The 25779-nt window shown below is 35.1% G+C and overlaps 1 protein-coding gene across 1 annotated transcript in view; it reads left to right on the top strand.

The window, feature by feature from the left end:
* Positions 1 to 19900, top strand: part of LOC111512553 (tubulin alpha-1B chain) — a 55150-nt gene extending 35250 nt beyond the window's left edge. The window contains exons 3-5 of the mRNA XM_074185483.1: positions 2292 to 2593; positions 9992 to 10391; positions 19367 to 19900. Of these exons, the coding sequence (XP_074041584.1) occupies positions 2292 to 2593; positions 9992 to 10391; positions 19367 to 19785 (1121 nt within the window). The 3' untranslated portion in view covers positions 19786 to 19900. The remainder of the gene's footprint in view (positions 1 to 2291; positions 2594 to 9991; positions 10392 to 19366) is intronic.
* Positions 19901 to 25779: the final 5879 nt, after the last annotated feature.

Here is a 25779-nt window from a genome sequence, read left to right as displayed (position 1 = left end):
TCTATTACCTTCTGATGTTTTGTTTCAATTTTCCCCAAATCAACTCGATGGGATTGAAAACACAAAAATAGGGTGAAATCTCAGTATGGTGTGTCCATACTTTTCAGCAATACTCTCAAGGGCATACACTTTTTCAAATGTTTTTGTCTGTAAAACTTCAAGTACCTAGTTGGTTTCTGGTATAGTAATCTACAAAATACAAATTGTTATCCATTAAAAATATTTGTATTTCATCTTTCATCGAATTTTTATTCGTTACTTTGATGAGCTGTCGCGAATGATAGGAAACGTTGTCAAGAACTATTACACTATTCGCATCCAAATTTGTGATCAATGTGTTTTCAAACCATTTCTCGAAAATATTAGCTTCCATGTTCTTATGATAGTCAACATTGCAGTCCTCAAGTCTTTTCCACATAATTTCAAAGAATTCGGAACCCATCCTTCACTTCCTCTGCAATGCACAATGATTAGTTGCGATCCTTTGTTTGAAGGCATGTTATAGGTATACACATTCTCGAACCATCAGTCCACCCTTTCGTAACTGTGTCGTGAGTGTCGTACCAAGTTTCGTCCAAATAGAAAATTTGCCGTTGTTCTGGTCTATATTTAGTTATTTGTTCTAAGTATAAGAAAAATGTTGATTATTGAAGTGAAAAGTGTTAAAGAAGGAGGAATTAGGTGTAAAGGTGACCTAGTGAATAAATGCTTGTGTTTTTAAATAGTTTATTTAGTGAAAAAGAAGGCTGAAAAGTTGCCCTTTTCTGAACTTTGAAGGACCGTAACTTTTTAAATAAGGGAGAGCGCCGCTTTTTTCTTTCGGATTCGTAATCTACGCATCAAAATACGTAAGTACAGTCAAAATTTTTTTCAAAATCGCCGGGTGTCCACATAACGAAAATTTACCAAGTTCATGATACCATTTCTTGAAAAATTAGCTTCATCTGTGAAAAGGATTTTCGATAAAATTTGCGGATGTTGTTTGACTTTTCTTTGAAGCCATTGAGCAAATTCGATACATGGTTGGAAATCACGTAGCGTAAGTGCCTGGACACGCTGAATATGATAAGGATATAATTGCTGTTCCTTTGAAATTCTTTAAACTGTCATGTGACTCACATTTGAAGTTTGACACATTTTTCTTGTACTCGTCCCTGGATGTTTACTAATTTGTTCGAGAACCGCCTTCTCCAATTTTACAGTTGTTGTAGTTCGTGGCCGTCCTACTGCAGAATTTGTTTCAAAGCTTCCAGATTCGAAAAGTCGCCGGAAAAGATTCGCAAATGTCGCTGCACAAAGAGTCACGCGTTGGGGATACCTTTCCTGATATATGCGTCTGGCCTCGCTTGAATTTCCGTCAAAAAGCCGTATGCAAAAACCATATCAGCCATTTCAGCATTCGTAAAGTTGGGCATGGTACCAAAAAATCACTTTATAAACTCCGAACTGTGAATTTGTCAAATAATAGTTAAAAATGTGACAGCGAACTTCTATTTTTATAAACAAACTTTCATAGGCTACTCGATTTAATTAACTTAATTAAGCAGCGAGTGACAAAAATTATTGAAATCAAATTTGGCTATAAAGTAATATGCATCGATATAGAAAATTGTAAATATCTCGAAAACGATCATCTCCAGCGTTGTTGAGGCGGTGTACCTTTTTTACTTGGAAAAGGTGTGGGAAGTAGGGTTTTTCATGAAAAGTGTACTGTCAAAAAAGTTAGGGCATCTTGAAATAAATAATAACATGGTACGCAGCGCCCTCTAGATGTTACATGAAAATTAATAAGAAATTATAATTTCTCACGTGTAAAAAACTCCGGGTACTGAATTTCGTGCAAATAACTTATTTTTGCAAGAGTTATTTTTAAAAAGCGAACAAAAAATTCAATTTCAACACCCCATTATCTCCGAAACGAAGCATTTTCGGACACAAGTTCATATAGACTTCTTTTCTTAAAATTATCTGAGGAATACGTACTTATGTTACACCCGGTATTATATATATATATATATATATATATATATATATATATATATATATATATATATATATATATCCAAATATGCAGCCAAACTTTAGAAATTTTCGGATTTTTCCGGTTTTTGTCAACAAAAAAGCTAGAGTCGATTTGTTGGTATCATTCAATAATGCCTAGCCAAAAATTCTCCATAATTCACCCTACTCTCTCTCTCTCTCTCTCTTAACGTTTACGAGACCCATATGCATATAATCCTTGTTTTATATAAAATATTTTCACTCAGTTTAATTTTCGTTTATTCATGTAGATGAAGTTCGCACAGGACACTATAAGAAACTATACCACCCAGAACAATTAATAACGGGAAAAGAAGATGCTGCAAATAATTATGCTCGAGGTCACTATAGCATAGGCAAAGAAATGTTGAACATAGTTATGGAGAGACTGAACAAATTGGCAGAAAACTGTCATGGTCTTCAGGGATTCTTTCTTTTTCATTCGTTCGGAGGCGGAACTGGTTCGGGATTCTCTTCTCTTTTGATGGAAAAGCTTTCTCAAGAGTTTGGAAAAAAAAGCAAACTAGAATTTGTCGTTTACCCAGCACCTCAGGTATTATAATATCAGAATTTATCATATACTCCTTGCTGTTCACTTTTGGATTTGATTACCGTTTTTAGTTTCACTTGAAAAAGAGCAGACATTTTAGGTTCATGATGTTGACACACTTGCTGTTGAACTTATTCTGAACTGTCAAATATTATGCCAATTGTTACAAATACCTATTCATATTCACCTATTTCAACGTTAAACTAACTGAAACAGTTACGGTGTACTCGAACTACGAATATAAATTTGAAATTTCTGAAAATGACTCTATTACTGGATTTTTGACATTCATCTTTAAAATAGGGTTGGCAACCATACAACAACATATGATTCCTCTTTTGGGGCAAGAGCGAGTGTGATATGTGGGTCTCGGTACGTTACATTAGAATGCGTATTAGACACTCAACATATTTGAATTATGTGTTGATGATGACCAAAATTCGCCCTATCAGAGACCCCTCTCTGATACAGAGTCTGGGATGATTGCCCCACTCGCTAACCCTAAAGCGACATTCTTGTTTTAAAATTGTATACCTATGTAATGAATTAATTAAACACAAAATTATTCAACATGATTAAATCGAAATTTCCCAATGGTTTCTAGACGTTTGCCAGTAGAAAAAATGAAATATATTTGAACTGGTTCAACTGGGCAAATGTCATATTTTATTGTTTGAAGGTGATTGACAATGTTTCATGATGAATTTCACTAGTTCGGACTTCCATTGTCTACTACATAAAATGATTTGAAATCCCTGAAACAACTAAAAAAAAAAGAATTGAAAATGAATAGCTAAAAATAACAATTATATTAACCAAAATAAACCTGAAATGAAATAATAGTGAAATAAAATACAAGTAAAAATAGAACAATTGAATAAATAAAAATAAAGAAATGAAAAAAGAAAATAAAAATAAAAAGTGGAGGTCTACGATTTCGTAAACTACCTTCCCTGCAACAATTGCGATAAGATATATATAGGTCAAACAAAAAACAATTTAAAAACCCGCATAGCTCTTCATAAAAGTAATTGTAAAAATTTAAAACGAAATTCTTGTGCACTCACACAACACGTTCTAGATAATGATTATTTAGCCAATTATACTAACACCAAAATTCTCCATTTCGAACCAGATTCAAATAAAAGGCAATTTCTGGAAATGGCTGAAATCAAAATTAAAGAAAACAATATCAACAAAAAGACAGACATCGACAACCTCAGCAAAATTTATTCATTTTTACTAACAAGAAATATAAATCTGAATACATCCTGTAATATTAACACAGTATAAATCACCATAATAAACAATAATAAAAAATTTGAAAAAGTATTTCACATTATTCAATGTCAAAAAGTTGTCATTTTGATGTTGAAGACTTCTTTCAAAATTGAAATTTCCAAATTGAATATTCTCACATAGCACAGGTATTCTGTTTTATCCGTTATTATGTTTTATATATATATATATATATATATATATATATATATATATATATATATATATATATATATATATATATATTTAGTATGTCCTTTTAATATTACAGCCCTCGATAAAGCTAATAAACATTAGCGAAAGCTCGGGCAGACCGAATCCCCGAAAAACTACTATTCTATATATACATACGGTCGTTACACTATCAATTTTATATATATATATATATATATATATATATATATATATATATATATATATATATATATATATATACAGCGTGACTCACGGTCGATGGTAGGTTAGACGTTTCTGGAAAACGCAAAGCATGATTTTTCTGAAAATTTCACCTCTCACATTTCCTTACCTGTTCTATCGATCTAAAATATTTTCAGCATTGCGGCGTTGCCACTTCCATCAAAAAGTCCTAGCAACTTTTTTTTTAATGGAACACCCCATATATTAATACATTTTTGGAATCGCTCTGGTATTTTAATACTTTTTTATTAATGTCCTATACCTATCTCTATCTGTTTTCGAGATAAAAAATAAATTGTACTAAATATGGTCCAAAACATAGCCTTATTTGAAATTAAGTACATCAGTACTCTCAATTCATGAAAAGTTGATATTTTGATGATAGTTTGGAAAACAAGAAATCGACTCCATATCATACAAGGCGTGCTGAAATTACTATTATTTCCATTGTGCATAAAAGTAGTCAAAAGTTAATTTTTTCAAATGAAACCCCCTGTATATTACTCGGTAAATTGAAAGATGGTGAAAAATGCTTCAAGATGATGTGTCATGTCCCTATACCTAATTCGTCAAGTTTTCTCAATAAAGTCGCTTCTTCTATAAATATTTTTAGAATTTGGATTCAGGTAGCAGTGGAATTATCAAGCTTATAGCAGTTCGGTTACTTTTATAAGTAATTTACAAAACATTATCGACGGTGTTTCGAATCATCTTCCAAAATGAATGCAAATATCGATTATTCAAACGAAGTTCTTATGAAATTATTTATTATACACATGAACAAAGTGATCAAATCATTGTCAGAACGTATAAAAAATTCAACCAAATGTATCCTGAATTAACACCAATGAACGAGAGAAAGTTTGTAAGGTTACAAAATAATTTCCTTAACTATGGCTCAAAGTTTCCAGGGAACAACTGTACCAAAAATCAGTCATTTCTAGGTAAAATGTAAGATTTTGTGGGCTGAAACATGTGAAAGTACAGACAATAACAGAATAGGATGATTCAAAATAACAAAATTGTAAACAAAATATCAAATTTTCACAATAAATGCTGAAAATGTTGTCCATTACATTCTAAACACTTTAAAAATTTTTTTGTACGCGACTTGTGGTTGCTTTTTTAATTTCCTGGGGATCCAGACCTTGAATACTCCGCACTATTCGCCGTCGCAATTCTCCTTTGCTAGGCACTGGAGTACTGTATACCGTTTCACTTAAAACACCCCATAGAAAAAGTCAAGTAGCGTGAGATCGGGTGATCTCGGTGGCCAATACCACAGCCCTAAACGCCTAAACCAACGATCGTCGAAGAGTTCGTCAAGTTTCCTGGAAACTTCCTGGGTGGAATGAGCTGGCGTTCCGTCCAGTTGAAACCACAAATTCCTATATTCCTCTAAAGGCAAATTTTCAACAAAATCGGTTACAGTCGTCCTTAATATTTGGAGATATCTCTCTGCATTCAGTGTGTCTTCATAAATAAAAAAGCTAATTTTATTTTTCTTCAGAATACAGAAAAAATTCAGGTCAGATTTTTCTTGAAAACCTATTTCTTTCGTAACATGAGGATTATGATCAGCCCAAAAATGTTTATTCCTTCTATTGAAAATACCATCCCTCGTAAAATTTGATTCGTCGCTCCAAATTATTTTTGACAAAAATTCCCGTTCTTCCTGTGTATGAATCAAAAGGGATTCACAAAAATGCATTCTACGTTCGAAGTCTTTTGCTTTTAGATCTTGAACTTTGGTGAATTTATACGGATGCATTCCGTGATTTTTCAAAATTCGTTGTACTGAAGCATGTGATACACCTAAATCTTTTTCTGCACTGCGAATGGAAGCTTCTGGATATGCATAAAAATATGCCAAAACGTTAACAGTATTGTCCTCATTTGAAGTTACAGGTTTTGGTAATGTTGAAGGCGCTTTTAACATGGAGCCATAGTTAAGGAAATTATTTTGTAATCTTACAAACTTCCTCTCGTTCATTGGTGTTAATTCAGGATACATTTGGTTGAATTTTCTACAAGTTCTGGCAATGATTTGATCACACTGTCCGTGTATAATAAATAATTTCATAAGAACTTCGTTTGAATAATCAATATTTGCATTCATTTTTGGCGATTTTTTGAAACACCGTCAATAACCATTTATCAATTACTAATAAAAGTCACCAAACTGTCATAAGCTTGATATTTTAATCAGAACACCTACCAAAAAATCATTTAGAAAAGTTCCCACATGCAGTTCGTGCTATTTGTAATATTAAATCCCTGTGAAGTTACTGACGATGACGAAGTAGTATTCAGTCCAACTGTAGAAAGTCCTTCATGACTAACCAATAATCCTCCTTAAAATAACGTAAGTTGGCATATATAACATATGCCTTGTAATCCAAATATCGTGTGTTCGTATCTCATGGACCCTATAATTTTTTTTATTATCAGCAGTAACGTTATACAAAAAAAATTGTATGATACATTTGTTAAAAGTGATTTTATTTTGCTCGTGAGTTTGCTCCACTTGCTGACGCTCCTTTTGCGATAATCCCCACTCACAAAATAAAATGCCACTTTCAACATACGTAGGTAAAACACAAAAACGGCTATATTGAGAAAACTTGACGATTTAGGTATAGGGACATGTATATCATTTTGAAGCATTTTTCACCATCTTTCAATTTATCGAGTAATTTACAGGGGGTTTCATTTGAAAAATAAACTTTCGACTACTTTTATGCACAATGGAAATAATAGTAATTTTAGCACGCCCTGTATGATATGGAGTCAATTTCTTGGTGTTATTTGAATATTTCGAGTTTGTCCAACCTATCATCAAAATATCAACTTTTCATGAATTGAGAGTACTGATGTACTTAATTTCAATTAAGGCTATGTTTTGGACCATATTTAGCACAATTTATTTTTTATCTCGAAAACAGATAGAGATAGGTATAGGACATTATAAACAAAAAAGTATTTAAATACTAGAGCGATTCCAAAAATGTATTAATATACGGGGTATTCCATTTAAAAAAATATAATTGCTAGGACTTTTTGATAGAAGTGGCAACGCCGCAATTCTGAAAATATTTTAGATCGATAGAACAGGTAAGGAAATGTGAGAGGTGAAATTTTCAGAAAAATCATGCTTTGCGTTTTCCAGAAACGTCTAACCTACCATCGACCGTGAGTCACGCTCTATATATGAGATAAATTTTACAGTTGAAAATTTTGAACTGTGTCAAAATTAACAAAAAAATTGAAAAATGTTCCTCGCACACCACTGAAAAAACCAAGGACCTTTATTTCACCATCAACTTTATATTTCTCTTTGAAGAATTTGATGGTTGGTACATAGATACCTTTTATTTCTGTGTCGACTTCAGCAGGTACGAAATTTCCTATTTCGAATGTTATTGTTGGATCCAAAATGGATGCAATATTTTTTTTGTCTATCGCTAAATATCAATTTTTCTAATGGAAACTGTGGTAACTATTAGGTGACGAATGGTGTGATGTCTAATGTTTCTCAGAAGTTGACCAAATAGAAAAGATCCTATGATGTAAGGAAAGGCTTCAGTATCATTACAATATCTGCACTGGGTTCCGTCTTGGAATCAACCTGGTATTCCTATTGGGTTCACTACACATCTTGTCATTTTAACAGTTTCTTTTAACTCAGATGTTGTCAGACCCTCTTGAGTTTTCATCTAAGCATTTACTGGGGTGTTCTGGTCGTAAAGTACCACGCCTCTTCCTTTCATTTTCAAATTCTTCCAGTTATTATGTCGTCTTTCCCTAAGAATGTCTCTCAACTTTCCCCCAGATAGATCCGTTTGTCATTGTCGATAACTATATTCAGTTGTTTCAAACATGTGTTAGCTTCATCATCAAAATATATTATTTTCTCTAGTAGCACATTTTGTTGTGATCTTTTTTTGTGTTATATGGAAGCTTTGAATAAATGCTTTCCATGATGCTCTGAAAAAATTTAGTCCTTGCACTTTTGAAGACGAGTAGAGCTTGCTGTCTGGAATATCTGAAAGTAATTTATCTCAGGATGTCGACTGAAATGAGTATACCCATGATGGTCATATTAAAAAGTTCCCTATTTTGAATTTTTGATACAGTTTAACCAGAGGAAAATAAATGAGATTTTCCAGGTTTCATTTCAATTGATGATTTTCCAGGAGTTCATTACTATCGCCTCTTGGAAGGTTGTTCGGGGGTTCTGATCAGACCTCCTTTGGAGTATTGTTCTCATGTATGGAACTCTGCTCCCAAACATACCCTGAAGTGCTGGATACCATCCAGAAAAGAGACATCCGCCTGATTGGAGATGCGAACATAACGTGCAACCTTGATAGTCTGGAACATCGAAGAAAGGTTGGAGATTTGTCTCTCTTCTATAGATACTTTCACGGAAAGTGTTCAAGTGACTTGGCACATTTGATTCCACAAAGAGCGGTACATATCAAAAATACACGACGGACTGTGGCTGCTAATCGTTTTGAGGTTCAACTCGGTACACTACGAACTTCACTGTTTAAAAACTCTTTCATCTGGACTGCGTTTATGTGGAATAAACTTCCTGAGAACGTTTTTCCAAATGGTTTTAATCTCCAGGCACCGCTCTGAGTGCGCCTTAAGGATTTATTGTAGCGCTTGTGCCAACTCCAGTAGTGAAAGAGCATTTTTCTGATCTTTAGCAATCAAGACAGTATCATCAACAAAATGTAAGATGGAAACGGAACATTTTTGTCCAAACAACAACTATACATATTAGCAGTGGATAACTTTGACAGCTCGTCCATTATGAAATCCGTGGCCAGATTATATAAGGTGTTCCCTGCATCACTTCTTTTTTTTAAAAAATCTTTTTGTTTTTCCATTTGAAGTTTCAACCTGAATATAATTATTTCGTTAAAGGTTCATCGAAATATTCTGCAATATTCTGGTGGAGAGGATAATAGTTTTGTTTTGTCAAGATGATCACGGCTAATGTTCTTAACTGATGTCCAAAAAACAACACTGTAATATCACTTTTATTATTTTTCGCATCTTTCAAAAGTCCATTGAAAATAAAAGTATCCATTTGAAATCTTTCTTTTTTATATAACTTCTTTGGATATTTTCACCTTCCATAAAAACTGATTTTCCTCCGCAAAAAATGACTTTCGTTTAATATTCAGATCTCATTTTGAAATTCTATCAATTCAGAAACTTACATTATGCGCTTGATGAGTCTTCAGCCCAGCAGTATCATAAGATGAGGAGGATCATGCTTCTTATTCTTCAAAAATACTTCAGAAACGAATACTGAAAATTATAATGGTAATATCGTTGGGATTTTCCAATGGAAAATTATCCAAAAACACGTTTTACTAATTCTTCACAACAAAAAAAAAAATACCTACTCATCATATGTCCACAAGAATAAAACACAGTAAAATCTTACCTAAACCTGTGAAATTAATTGCACAAAGATACTTTGCCTTAATTGAACCACATTTCTTATACTTTTAAAGTTCCTTTTCCTGGTTAAAGAGGATGTTTCACATTGACAGTAACTATTACACAATTCACTTTGAATGATCAATGGTTCCATCGATCACAAATAAAAATCTGACGATCAAAAGTCAACAGGCTGCTTTTGCAGTCAGTAAAATAGAATGGGTTTTTGAACATATTCATTTTCAGGTGTGTACTGCAGTTGTTGAACCATACAATTCGATATTGACGACACATGCAACACTGAGCCATACTGATTGTGCTTTTATGGTGGATAACGAAGCAATCTATGATATTTGCAGACGAAAACTTGGAATTGAAAGGCCTGATTACATAAACCTCAACAGACTCATCAGTCAAGTTGTTTCTTCAATCACAGCTTCTTTGAGATTTGATGGAGCTCTGAATGTTGATTTGACAGAATTCCAAACAAATTTAGTGCCTTATCCCCGAATACATTTTCCAGTTGCCTCTTATGCACCAGTAGTTTCTTCTGAAAAAGCTTACCATGAAGGGATGTCTGTGGCTGAAATTACTGCAGAATTATTTGAACCTACGAATCAGATGGTTAAATGTGATCCAAGAGAAGGTATGTTTGAAATATTCATACACAAATACTTCGTTATATCCATTTGATTTACTTTAAAGTTATCACATATTGCTTTTAATAATGAATATATGCATAAATGTAACAACATAAAATTTTTTGGTCTAAAGGATAACTTTATAACACGTATTGGCGATTATTTTTCAAACGAGTAAGTCAAGAGTTGCATTGAAGTTCTGAAATTGTTTAAGATGTTGTCATTGTTACTTTGTCAACCACTGCTATTTGTCTTTATGTTACTTCTTAATTTTGAAGAGAAGGCGATTTTTCCGTTTACTTTTGTTCCAATTCCAAGTCGTTTGTTATTTCATCAGTTCAGACTTCCATTGTCTAATATAATATAAATTGATTTGAAATCCCTGAAAAAAATAAAAGATTAACCGAAAATAACAATTTTATTAAAACAAAAAACTGTAATTACAAGGAAATAACACAGAAGCTACAACCAGAAAATAAAAAATTTAAATATTAATAAAAGCTGAAAATTAAAAAATATTATTAACAAAAATGAAAAATTAAAATTAAAATTAAAAGATTCCAAACCAAGTTACGTCACGACGTTTCGATTGTTAGTATCCACAATCGTCTTCGGGTGATGACTGGACTTATTCCTCCGAGATCTGACTATTTATAGGTTATTCGGGTGCTTTCACCTTTCACCTATCCCCTCTTTCCTCTTTCCGCTTCATTGGTATTAGCGGGAGATGACCGTTTGGCGGTAGTTGGTCCTTTTTCGCTTGATAAGAGGTTTCCATATGTTACGTATCTCTATGCTAGCTTGACTGCATGCGTTGTTGGACAACATATATGCGGCTTCCTTGCATTTTCTCCTAAACCACTATTCCTCTTTGTGGATGATTTCAGCTTCGTTTGTTATTCTTCTTACATTTTTCTTTGTAAAGTTGATCTTTAGGAACATGTAAAATTCATCAAGTTTACCAGAGTCAGGAAGTGTAACAAAAAACGAAGCCGCACTTTTTCTTCGGATGGCTCTACTAGGTAAAACTCAATAACAAATTTTATTGTATGAATTTCACTATAAAGGGTTTTACAAAAACCGCGACACGTATTTCGCTATACAATAGCTTTCTCAAGCGTATTTTACGCTACTGTTTACACGTGTCGCGGTTTTTGTAAAACCCTTTATAGTGAAAATCATGCGATAAACTTTGTTAATGAGTTTCAATTAGTAGTTATGAGAGCAGATGTTTCCCTTGATTAGTGGATTTCATTGGTTTTTTTCCAACTTCATTGATGAAAGATAATGCTTCAGAGGTAAAAACACCAAAAGTTTCAACAGCTATTTGGAGAAAGATATAATTATTTCCCAAATTCTGATATTTTCGTATTTTTGATTTTTCTGCTAATGAGACAGCAGCAATAGCTTTTGCAAAAGTATTGAACACACAGTGGTGTGCAAAGTCGAAATCCAATCGCAATTCTGAAAGAGTCACCACCCAGTAGACTCTCAAGTCATGCTATAGAAATAAGCATTTATCTAAAGACCACATTCTTTCACAGTAACTGAGAGAAGATGAACTTATTTTTTAAAGTGTCAGAAGCTGTCATCAGTAGAATACTAGTTGCTTGATCTAGTAATGCCCTCTGGTATTTCAAGTCTTCAATTTTTTGGCCAGTTCTGGATTTCCGAAGAAATTTGCGTCGACAAATACACAATCAGATATTGTCTTTGGGTATTGTTAGATTTAATGTTAGATGTTTGTTGTAATCTGATATAAACCAATTTGTATTGTGACGTTTCGTCCATTAAATTTTATGATCAACCTTTTTTTTTGAAATACAGACTTCCAGTTTTGTTTCGATTTTTGTAGTCATTGTAATAACAAATTCAGCTATGTATTACTATACATGTGTGAAGTTAATGTACTTAAATGTGAGTTGTAAGATATTGGTTTCTACCTTTTTGAGACTATTCAAATAGTGATTATGGGTTTTCAGAGACAACCGTCACATCGTACATCTCACAATATCACAAACCTCGCTTCTGCAAGTCACCCCCCGTTTCCACTACCAACCCCACCCTCGCTTGCACTGCCGATTCACTCCTCCACTCGTCCAGGGACAAAAATACCAGACCAGAGCAAAAGTACTGGTAGAGAGAGATAATGGTGAATCAAAAGTATTTTAATTCAACCCGACGTTTCGGTTAAGCACCCATTAATATAATTTAATAAAAAACCGAAACATCTTGTTGAATTAAAGTACTTTCGATTTACCATTGACCCTCCACCAAATCGCAATCAAAATTAATTTATAGTATTCCTTGTACCAGCTGCAGTGCTGAACATATAGAACACTGGGCAGAATCATTAAGAGTTAGTAAGTCTCCAGATGAAATCGATGGCAGACTACATCCTGAGAGATGTGCACTTAGTGAACATGTTTACAGGAAGGACCATACAATGGACTAGGATTTTGTAGAGATTATTGCGAAAGAATGCTACGCTGATATTCCATCATTCCCTTGTTACCTGAAATTGCCCTTTAGTTATGTATCGTTTTTATATCCTCTATACTATAACAATTTTCAATTGAAGGTGATTCATTAACAACGTCGCACTTGAAGTGACCAACGGATAATCCTCTTACAAATTGAAACACATAGGTAATTACGTAAAAATTGTTATAGTAGGTGGCTTTACCTGGTGTCAATGGTAAAACATCACATTTTCTTATTATGCCTAATAAAGTACTTCAAAAAAACAGAAAAATTTACAAAATAATTATTATGTTCTTTTTATATAGAAAGAGAACTACAAAGCAAAGGAATAATTACCTATGTTATGCTTACTTAGTTTCAGAATCCATTGACTCGTCCGAAGAAGAATCCCCAGTCACACTTAAATCTATTATTATTTGGTCGAAAACAGTGTCTACCATCCCGTCCAATCTCCACATTTTCTCTTCCAATCCCAATCTTCTTTCCGTATCCGTTCCATTGCGAGTTCTAATAAACGTTGGACATCAGAAATTTTATATGTCATGTTTTCACGAGCTACGTAACCCTTAATTTGAGCCCAGATTAATTCTATCGGGTTTAACTCGCAATGGTAAGGAGGAAGTCTCAAAATGGTGATGCCTTCAGCACGAGCTATTGTATCCACCACATGCTGGCGATATCTATCACGATGCTGTTTAATGACACTCATAAGCTCGGCCTCAACCATGTCCTTGGAAAATGGAATTCCTTTTTGTCCTAACCAACTCTGCATGTCTACTTTTCTGGTGGTCATAGTTGGCAACTGTTCTACTAGTCGGTTGTGATAAGAAGCGTTATCCATTACTATTACCGAATTTGGCTCGACTCGTGAAAGAAGGGATTCAAACCATCCTTCAAAGCGTTTGGCGTCCATGTCTTCGTGATAATCCCCCGTTTTTTTTAATAAAAAAATTAGTGTACTTTCGTCTAAAAAGCCACTCTCGCTACCTATATGGGCGACAATTAATCGTTGCCCTTTACCCGTTGGTCCGCGTAACCCTGTTGATAAACCGTCCACAAATGCTGGCAAGATACTACTGTAACTAGTTACAGTAGTATCTTGCCAGATCTTAGATACTGTGTGACCAGCATTCACCCACGTTTCGTATAGATAATAATTTTTTTTGTGAGCAGAACGCATTTCTCTAATAGAGCGAACATATCTCCGTCGCCATGAGACTATATCTTCTCTTTCTATTAAGACAGATTTACAGGATCGTTTGGCATATATAAATTTTAAATCTTTTTTTATTATTTTCCTTAACTTCTCTTTGCTCATTTTTGGAATGAGATCATTATCCATTACCTTTGTCCTAATGGATTCGAGGGTTGGCGCTTCATTCTCAAAAAAGAAAGAATGAATGGTATAGCGTACAAAATTTTTCTGGTACTCGTCCAATTAAATTTTTTTTCTACCACGAAAATGTACTTTTGGAGCTTGCACAATCCCAGTCACCTTTTTTTTCCACCTACAGTGCGTTCAATTGTCGACACGGATATTCCCGTTAAAAATGAACACTGGGCTACAGCTTTCACTGTACGGAGTGTATTTTTTGAATTTTCATACACTCTACAGACAATCTGTTTTTTTTCTAACGACATAAACTTCCGCTTTCTTTGTACATTCCGCTTTCTTTGTACTGCTACGGCATCCATCTTAATACTATGAAAATAATAAAATTCAATCATATTTGATTTGAAAGGGTTATATTTTTAGGAGTGATTAATTTTTGGGAAAGAAAGTTTTTGGCTTTCTACTACTCCATCTACTCTCATCATATTATTCAGCTATTTGTCAGTTGTTTGCTTACTTCAAAAACTATTTTAAAGTTGATGTATTTTGAAAAACACTTCATTGCGAGATTTTCACTAGAACAGATTAACAAATCCGCAACACGTGTTTCGCTGCACAGTAGCTTTTTCAAGCGTGTTTCACTATACCTACAATAGCTTTCTCAAGAGTAAACTAAAAGTTACTTCTAGATTGCAACCATTTATATCACAGATCAATTTGATCAATGACATTCAGGAAATTACACTCCCGGATAATGCCAGATTGATTTCAGTCGATGTAAAGAATCTGTTTTCCAGTATTCCTCCGAATGAAACGATTACTCTTGTAGATAATCTATTGGACAAAAGTCTATCAATTCTGTAGTGAAACAGGCAATATTAGACTTGCTTACGAATTGTTTGTCACAGAATTACTTCCAATTCAATGAATTTTTACTCATCCTGAGAAACCCAGCATGAGTAATAATGGGAAACTCACTTAGTTTCATTCTGGCAGAAATTTTCATGGGCGATTTGGAGAGAAAAATACACAGTAACCCACTGATAAGAAGTTTCGTGTATTGGTATAGATATGTTGATGATATCCTGGTATGTTTCACAGAAACGTTCTTGAATTTCATCAATTTTCTCCACCCTTCTGTCACATTTACAATGGATATGGAAAAGGACGACTCTATAATATTGGATTTGACAATAACGACAGTTAACAATAAATATGATTTTTCAATTCATCGTGAACCAGCACATACAGATTATCATTCATAATTCGTCCACCCATCCGCATCAGCACACAATAGCAACATTCAACAGTATGATCCACAGACTGATAAATGTTCCCTTGTCAGATGCGAATTTCAATAAAGAACTAAACATAATGAAACAAATAGCCGTTAACAATGATTACGATAGCAGTCTAATACATTCTCTATTCTCTATTATCAAAAAAGTTATACAGCCAAGATTTGAAGGAATTTTACCCAATTCGTTGAGATGAGGATGAAAGTTATAAAACCTTAAGCTTCTTAGGCCAACTCACTACGAATATTTCAAATTTTTTTGCACAACAAAGGTGTAAATATTGCTTTCAAAACCAACAGCAACTTAAACTAGCACATTAGGAATAACAAAAATAAAAGTTCAGTTTCAGAAAAATCGGGAGTGTATAAATTATCATGTTGGTCATGTCCGATGTTTTTTATCGGTCAAACTGGAAGACCGTTCAACGCCCGCATGAAGGATCACAGAAATAGCTTCCAGAATGGAAAAATAAACTCCACATATGCCACTCATTTAATCACAGAGAGACATGAATTCAAGCTCCCCCATTTCCAGAAGAAAGGTTCAAAACTTAACCTGTTAGAGAGTATGGAAATAAACAAATTTAAAAACTCACAATATCTTATGAACGATTAAATTGAACTGAATAAATTGATAATCTGTTTATTTACAGGTAAGAAAATTTAAGTATAATTACGGTACTTTCGGAAATTTAATTTATTCATATAGTTAATAAATTTATACCTGACCTTTTCAGGTAGATTCATTCATTAGGAAGTAAGCATACAAGTAGGTAATATTTTAGAGTATAAAATAGTTGTAATTTAGAAGTACCTTATTATTTTACGCTTGAGAAAGCTTTTGTATAGCGAAACACGTGTCGCGGTTTTTTGTAAAACACTTCATAGTGAAAATCATACAATAAACTGTATAAGTAAGTTTCAACATGGATTTTCATCAAGTATTGGCCAGTTCTTTTCAATTGTTTTTTTATCTTTATTCAACATTATTGATAGGTGTTCATTTTTTTGAACTCATATGTGCAAAGCTCCAAGCGGGGATTCGTTCTTGAGATGGAACTATTACTGATTAACAATCTTTCTCTTAGACGAAGGTTTCAGACATGCAGTCGAGGTGCGTTGAAATTGATCGAGTCCCAGGCACTTTTGCTGTCTGGGTCGGATCTTTCCTGCACTGATGAGAGTAGATTACCTACAGACTCGAAACCGGTCTGTAGGTAGTCTACTTTCGGCTCTCTGAAAAATCCCCTGCAAGTAGCCGTCGATGGATATTTCTCGAATACTTTCACCATTAACGCTGGTGTTCCCCAGGGATCCATATTGTCTCCAACCCTCTTTTTATTGTATATCAACGACTTATTAGAAAAAACTAAGAATTCAATATATTGCTTTGCTGATGACAGCACACTTGTCTCGTCATTCCATTTGGATTCCAGGACATCGGCTACGGAGGCACATCTTCACCGGCATCAGGAGATTGCATATCTTAATGAGGATCTAGAAGTGATTTCGAATTGGGGTGAAGGTAACCAGGTTCAATTCAATGCCACAAAAACCCAGGCATCGGTTTTCTCCAAGAAAATGAATGTCTTCGAACCGAATATAAGAATGTCAGGTCAGACGATTCCGCCTTCTGCTTCGATAAGTTTGTTGGAAGTTAAAATGGACACCAATATGTCTTGGCACAATCATGTCGCTGGAATTGCAAAGGCTGCTTCTCAAAAGTTCGGAATACTGTTCCGAACCAGAAAACTGTACACACCTCAGCAACTTTTGATGCTTTATAATGCTCAGATCAGACCTTCTTTGGAGTATTGTTCTCATGTAAGGAGCTCTGCCCCCAAAACATTCCCTGAAGTTGGATTCCATCCAGAAAAGAGCCATCCGCCTGATTGGAGACGCGAACATCAAGTGCAACCTTGATAGCCCGGAACATTGAAGAAGGTTGGAGATTTGTCTCTCTTCTATAGATAGTTTCATGGGAAGTGTTCAAGTGACTTGGCACATTTGATTCCACCAAGAGCGGTACATATCAGAAATACGCGACGGACTGTGGCTGCTCATCGTTTTGAGATTCATCTCAATAAACCTCGCACTTCACATAAACATTATCCAAAAAGGTGCATTATCATATTCTCAGGTATTAACCCAGACAGATGTAAATAAAATAAACAGTTATTCTGATTCAATCATCATCAAGCCAAAATTATCTCAAGATTTATCAAAAACGAAAATAAATCTCAGCAACAAAATTGATATGGGTAATCTCAAGATTATTATTGCATCAGTGAATATTACTGGAGTTTTATCCCAACACCAAACCGTTATTTCAACACCTCGACACGTGTTTCGATCACTAAGTGATCATCTCCAAGAGGAAGATTAAAGTTTAATCTTCCTGATAAAATAACGGTTTGGTGTTGGGATGAAACTCCAGTAACATTCATTACTATACCAAAAGTTCCAAACAGTGCATCAAAATTGCATCAGTGAAACAAAGTAAACAGGGAGGACTGAACATATTTTCCAAAAAAAATCATATTGAAAAGGTTTAAAAAAAAATGATCATCTCAAGAATTAAAATTGTAGGTCTATCTCTTGAAGAACCATTCCAAAAATAAATTCTTCAACAAATGATAAAAGAACAAAACTCTTTCATTAGTGAAAACGACTTTATAAAAATAAATCACGTGATATATGTATGATGAAATGGAATAACGGGGTCTCTCAGACAAAAAAATAAAAATCAAAACTCTGCTTTACTTTGCCAAGCTTTCGCTCTTCAGGGCAGTCGCTAAGATTCTCAACTTTATATATGTATGTTTATATTTTTAGAATTTCAGTTCTGCTTTATCTTTTTTTGTGCTCTAGTCGTCCTTAGTTATGTTATAGTTAGTTTTTGAATTATTGTATGTTTTTTGGGAGAATAAATAAATCATTATTATTATTAAGAAGAACATGTGATGTTTCAATTTCAGATTTAGTTTGAGCAAAGAAATCAAACTGTCGGCAGTTTTCGTATTCAAAGTATTTATAAAGATCTAAAAATAGTATCATCGCCATTGAATAGTAACGAATAAACAAATGATGTAGCAAAATTCTCGAAGAGAAATAATAAATATCAAGAAATCACCTCGTATGCAATGGACAGAATATAAAATATTCGGTTTATAAAATTTTGGGTTTATATGGTAAATAACAACTTTCTTGGGCATTTATTTAATACTTACAGTGAAATATCTTCACTGATAGGTGTTTCATTTCAAATTAGGATTATATTTACCAAAAATATCTCAAATTGATGTCTTTCAGTTTGGTTCATTCAAAATAACAATGTCTAGAATCATTATGGGGAACTGTTAATCCTTCAATCACACAGTCCTTAAAATCTATGCAAAATAAACCGTTTCATTATCCACTCCTAATATACACCTTTAAAATTAACTTTCAATGCATTGGAATTAACAAAAATAATTATTCATCTGTAAAATTTGAGGCTGTTGAATATCTTACTAACAAATCTAAAAATCATAATATCAAATAAATAACACAAAGTACCTATGTGTCATTCTTCATTACGAACACCAAGTACAACATGCTACTGAAAGTCAGTTAAAAAAAAACCTGGTGAAATGATTACCATATCTATTCAACAGTTCAAGATTTGTATAGGTATTATACTCGTAGAATTAATTCAGTTCCTGGTGATATTTAGTTTTATAAATTTTGGTAAAGTATCCCTGTCATAAACATTTGTATTTGTTGGGGCCCATAAATAATTGATCAATTGATTGATTGATTTTCAGATCATTTAAAGAAAATTATAATTTTCATAATATAACAACTTTTCACTTCGTTTTTTCTAGGTAAATATATGGCCTGCTGTCTCCTTTATCGAGGTGACGTAGTACCTAAAGACGTTAATGCATCTATAGCCCAAATGAAATCTAAAAGCAGCGTTAGATTTGTTGATTGGTGTCCGACAGGTTTCAAAGTTGGGATCAACTATCAACCGCCAACAGTTGTAAAGGGAGGCGACTTAGCAGGAGTACAGAGGGCTGTTTGTATGCTCTCTAACACCACTGCAATAGAATCTGCATGGAGAAAACTAAATAAGAAATTTGATCTCATGTTTGCCAAACGAGCTTTCGTCCACTGGTATGTTGGCGAAGGGATGGAAGAAGGCGAATTCGGAGAAGCAAGAGAAAACTTGGCAATGCTGGAAAAAGATTACGAGGAAGTTGCATCAGAAACAATGGATTATATTGGCGAAGAGATTATGTGATTTTTTTTCGAATTTCAAAACGATTGGACAGTCTCATAACAACTGAAATTAGAAAATTATTTCAACAATGATACAAGTGATGAAACGGTACCTAATAAAAAATATGGATATGGCACATTTGGTATGGTCATTTTTATATTGTTGTTGTACAATATGTGAAAGATAATTTTGAAAGCACTCCGGACTTAACATTGGAAGTGCCTCTTAAAATATTTATTTTTGCTGAGGAGGGTCAAAACTAATTAAAACTCAGCAACTAGCAAGCGCATATGTGAAATATAATGGTAAACGCTTTTTGAAAGATCGCTTTGAAGTTATATTCATCAATTTAGAACTAGTCTTCAAGTTTAATTGAGGAGCCAATCCGAAAAATATTCAATATTTTCGTGTGAGATATACTTAATTAAAAATATATCATGGCCGAATGCGAGCTTACGGGATGTAACATGTCTTGATCATATTCTTCATGAAAATTTCTACTCAGAGTACAGGAAACCTCATAGCAAATTTTATTCCAACAGATTCAACTGATTACTACGCGACACTCGTTCGAAAGGTCACAAACAACCATTCGAAGGAGAAGAACTACAAGAGCACTCAAATGATACCTGACCTCCATAGCTAATACGATTGCATCATAATCCTTTCGCTTATTTACTGGAATATTTTGGAGGCCTTTTCTCGTGGTGCCAGTATAAGAGCTATTACTTTTACCTCATTTTTTCATGCATTATTTTCCGTAGCAGCCTCAAATTGTCTGCGATAAATTGACGATGAAGATTCGCCATCGAAAGTTGGAGTTTTATTGAAACTACTGCTAGAAGGGGGAGATGTTGTTTCCGTTTTGCATTTTTCCATAGCGGTTCTCTTAGGCTCAGGTGTTCCCGGCAAACCGTTTCAAATTTGTTGTCGACTCCTTCCGGCTTCTTTTCTAATTTTTTTCCATCTCCTTCAAGTTTCTCTTCAAATTTCCTTTCGACTCCCTCAAGCTCATCTTCAGACTTCCTTTCAACCCCCTCAAGCTCCTCGTCGACCACTTTTTCCAATCCCTCCGTTGTTTCCTAAAATACTTTACTAAATTATTCCTGAATGAATTCCTGTACTTCCCCTTTACTCGTTCAAGAATATTTTAAATCTCCAAATAAATGAATGTACATTTGATGGTTTTTTTCTTCTTTCTCCTGAATATTTACCAATAATTTACGATATTCATCTCTGGCTCCTTTTCGTTTCTTCTGAATGTTAAGTAGTAATTCATGATCTACAATTCGGCGTAATCGTTCTTCCTTTCCATATTCTACATGTTAGGAATCAACCGTTAAAAGGTAAGACCTCATTAGTCCTTAGGTCGCACAAGTTTCTCAACTTCTGAGAGTTGTCGTTCGTATGGGGGTGACAGCTGATTAACAGAAAAACAGATTTTAAACAAAATTTTTAAACATTCATCTACCTCTCTTCTGCCTTCTTCATTCGCTCTTCTGCGTTCATTTTTCTCTCTTCTGCGATTTTCATTCTCCGCCAGGCCCACTTGCAAAGCCTCGAACATTTTATTAAGCTCTTCCATCTCTTCGTATCCACTCTCCTTGTTTTCACCATAAAACAGAAAATTTTCAGTCAATTATTTCACTTCCGACACTATATGTTACGTTTTCCCAAGGGTTTGACAATAATTGACTACACTGTACCATTAAACTCAACTTCATTTCACTGCTACACTGAGTACAAAACAAGTACTGAATACAAAACTTTAAACTAGTATTCAAATGTCTATCGTCTTATCAGATCACTTTGTATCGCACTAACGAAAGTATCTGGAAGCCTATAGGAAAGTCGCTGAAAGTCTCTCGAACTGATGCGAAATATAGAACAATCGCGAAGTTGAGCGCGACCTTGGAAAAGTCACAATCGATTGACGATGACCAGCGGCAGCTGGCCTTATTTTTTTAGGGGATGATTTACAAAAGTATAGTATAACTCCAATAAAGAATTTTAGAAATTGTTGGAGTTATTTATCCAAATTAAATTATTACTATTTGGAAATGGAATGATTTTATCGGGCACCCTACATATCGTTTCCACAACTCAAGATACTAGGAATGATCACATTGATCCTGACTGACTAATCCTAAATAATGTTTACCTAGTTCCCTTTGTAACATATTTTGCTACATGTCAGTTACTATTTGCGCCAATGTTATCAGTCTTTTATTTTCAATCCTTCCGCGTTATTCTAAGTTCATAAAAATCGTGTCATATTAACGCCCCGAAAATGAAATACATACTTGTGATGCACTGTTAGGAACCTTTTGTGTAGTAGTGCATATTACTGGAGTTGTATCCCAACACAACAACAATGGTGTTAATGTACTGGTGTAACTCCAGTAATATTTATGAACTTCATACTTCATGCTAATGCAGTTTTCTCTCTGGCTGCCTGAAATGAACAATTTGGGTATTCGAGCTCATCAGCCAAAATTATGAGAAAAAGGGCTCGTATATATGATAATGAATTGGAAATGGTAGAGTGCTATTTTCTCCGACAGCCAGGTGACAATTAAGGCGCTCAGCTCATTTCAAGTCTTCTCAAGACTGGCGGGAAGCTGTCTGAGCGCACTCAAGGAGCTAAGTACCCAAAAATAGGGTCACTCTAGCTTGGGTACATGAGGGTCACAAGGGCAATGAAGAGGTCGATGTTTATAGCCCATGAAGGCACATCCAAGGCTATGATCGGCCCAGAACCCTTTTGCGGGGTGGCTAAAGCATGTATAAAGACATCCATAAATCCATGGATGCCAGCCGAATCGATAGATTGGTGGAATAAGCTCCCAAGAATGAGGCGAAAGAGTTCATAAAGAATCCATCGCCCAGATTCATGGAAGACCTGCTAAAGTTGTAACCTAACTACTAACGGACCGTAGTCGATTCAGGAAACATATGAGCAACCTGGGTCTGACAGAAGAAACCCAATACAGGTTCTGTCAAGAAGAGGAAGAAACCGCACTTCATGTGCTCTGTGAACGCGAAGCACTAGCAAGGCTGAGACCCGCAAGATGCGGGGAAGAGAAACCAGAGGCTGCCAGCTATATGAAGGGGTCAGTGTCAAGGCTATGGAGTCTCATCAAAGAGATCAAGCTAGACAATGAGCTCTAACAACCAAGTAGCATCACAATAGATCTGAAAAGGTAGCAGAGAATCAGGCCATGGGCTACCTCCCCGACAATCTAATTTAATGGTAGAGTGAGGAGATAAGATTTTTAATAGTGACTGGGATCAAAACAACACTGTATCGATACTTATTTAATAAATTTCTTGCTCATTATGAAAATTTGTGTAGTACTTTTGAAAGTGTTGTATTTTCTTGGTAATTGAGAGATATGGTTATTGGTCTTTAGAAACACCTCGTAGTTGCATTGTGTTTTCGCAATAGAGGTAAGCAATGATTCATTCGTCACTCTACTTAATTATGTTTTGAGGAATTATGTTAGTTCATGCTATTTTTGAATTAAGTGAAGAACAACCTTTCTTAGGTGAATGTTGTTGATCGAGGTATATAACTCCCCAGAGACCCCATGTAAGTCATTTTACTCAACATTTCTCATCGTTTCTGTTCTTGTTACAGTAACCGGCTCCGACTCACCCTTACTGCCTTTCCTCATGTTTTCAAGCAAGCTTAAAAAATATTGTGATTTTAGATTTCAAAGGGACAATTCACTTGGCATTTTTTATCATTTTTATCTTTCTCTTGAAAATGATCACTTGGTTATCGAAACACGTGTCAAGGTGTTAAAATAACGGTTTGGTGTTAGAATAAAACTCCAGCAATATTCATTACTACACCAAAGGTTCGAAACAGTGCATCACAAGTAAATAATAACAGATGTCAATGTACTTTGCATAAAAGTGACTTGACACATTTGATTTCTCCAAGAGTGGTGCATATCAGAAATACTCGACAAACTGTGGCTGCTCATCGTTTTTAGGTTCAACTCAGTACACCTCGAACTTCACTGTTAAAAAACTTTTTCGTTTTGAGAACTGCGTTTATGTAAAATAAACTTCTTGAGAACGTTTTTCCGTTTTTCGTTTTTCCGTTTAAAAAAAACATTGATCACCTGATCTTCGGCGTTTTCTCGTAATTACCATACAATTAGTTGAGTTATTAATGTAATTTTTATAAAAACATATGAAAAATAAAGACCTATTATTATTTTTTTACCTAAGTTTTCGCTGGTCAGGCCCTATCCCCCGAAGTTCGATACATTCGGAGAGTGCATTATCAACCAACGACTACTCCCCACACCGTGGGGTAGGTGATCAACGGGTCCGAGAACCATGTGCCCTGAGCAAGTGCAGTGAGCCAAGAATGACAACCTTCTGCATCTGTCCGGCTGATTTCTGCCTTAGTGCAGCAAGCCGGTATAATTCTGAGATTCGAGAGCAGAGAGGGCATCATTCCACCAACGACTCCAATAATCAGAACAACCATCTTGACAGTGTGGTCTGGATAGAGTCTGCGGAGTTCCAAGAGAAAATCTCGATATTTTATCCGTTTTTTATTCTCTTTCAGGAAGATATTCGTCTCATCAGAAGCTGAAAACTTCACGACAAATATCGTCTTGCTCTGGTGGTCGAGAAGGACTACATCAGGCTCATTAGCTTGTATGAGCCTGAGGGTGGGGAACGAATAGTTCCAATAAATTTGACACTTCTCGTTCCCCACAACGGCAACGCCGGTGACTCGTCAATACCGTAAGAGGGCCATAATTGGTAATGAAGCACTCTCAGGGCCGCATTATGTCGACGGATTTAGGCCGAGACTGCATATGCTGGACATGCTGACAGTAAGGGCATTACGGCCTGCAGTCCTGCACCTTGTGTCAGGAACCTCTATATCTATCACGCGACTGCAGTAGACTAAGGTGTTAAGACACCATCTTGGCAAGTCATGATGAACCCCTCAGATTCCGACTTCAGCCCATTCGACCTGAGGAAAGCGAAAGTCAAGCGCTTTGATAAACCTATGTCTTCAATGTTATTGAAGAAGACCTCATGTATTGGCTAATCTTTGTGTTGCCGCATAAGTGAGGCTCTCTGCGGCTTTTGTACGAGCCTTTTGCTGAACGGGTTCCAATCGGTGACAGAGTTTTGACGACCTCGGTCTGTGTGGAAAACTAAACCGAGTTCATCAGCTTCTCGGGCAACTGCCCTAAAGGGAAATGCTCCAACTCCTGTTCTCTCGTGGTCGAGAACCATGCAGAGAACGGGATCCGAACTCCTGACGACTTTACAGGCTCCAGCTGATTAACGAAAAAACATTTTAAATAGATTTAAACAGGTCCAGTACCATTCTGTCATGTAGACACTCCAAACTCCAATATTCACGGCCTCCCTGTTGTCGAGGGAAGTACAACCGTGGAACGGACGATTTGGAATGCAGAGTCCTATGAGGAGCATCATTTTTCGGGTCCTTACGTCGAGTTGATACAGTTCCTCCCGAGTCCACTTTATTACTCCAAACGAGTAGAGTACGATCGGAACGGCAAACATATTTGTTGTAGCAACTTTGTTCTTCCCCGATAGTTCCGATGTCCAGATATATCGGCATTTGTGCTGATACTTGCTGCGGAGAGAGTTTTTCACTGCTGTTATCTCTTGTGAATGGCATTGTTCCACCTCGGGGTAAGTATACGTCTCTCCAGCATCCAGATGGTTTAGGACGCTTCCATCTACGAGCTGCACATCCTCCCCGTAGTCCCGCATCGTATTATTGTAACTTGTGTGCCTCATGATTTAAACTATCCAATGAAATCACACATTTAACATTATCAGAAGTAATTACATTTGCGATGAAAAACTGATTTGAACAATTGAAATGCACTGATCATTCATATATTTTAGGATTAAATTCTAACTGAATACCTATTGACATAGTGATCATAAAAACTTTACCGCTTTTTCTTCTCAAAAACAACACAAAAATTTCGGTGACTCTAT

Source organism: Leptinotarsa decemlineata, unplaced genomic scaffold (assembly GCF_025532065.1).
Source record: "Leptinotarsa decemlineata unplaced genomic scaffold, Ldec_3_MD MMD2_P_RNA_scaffold_2, whole genome shotgun sequence".
Classification (NCBI taxonomy): Eukaryota; Metazoa; Arthropoda; class Insecta; order Coleoptera; family Chrysomelidae; genus Leptinotarsa; species Leptinotarsa decemlineata.
Note: the sequence above shows the minus strand (reverse complement) of the source record. Positions and strands in the feature narration are given on the sequence as shown.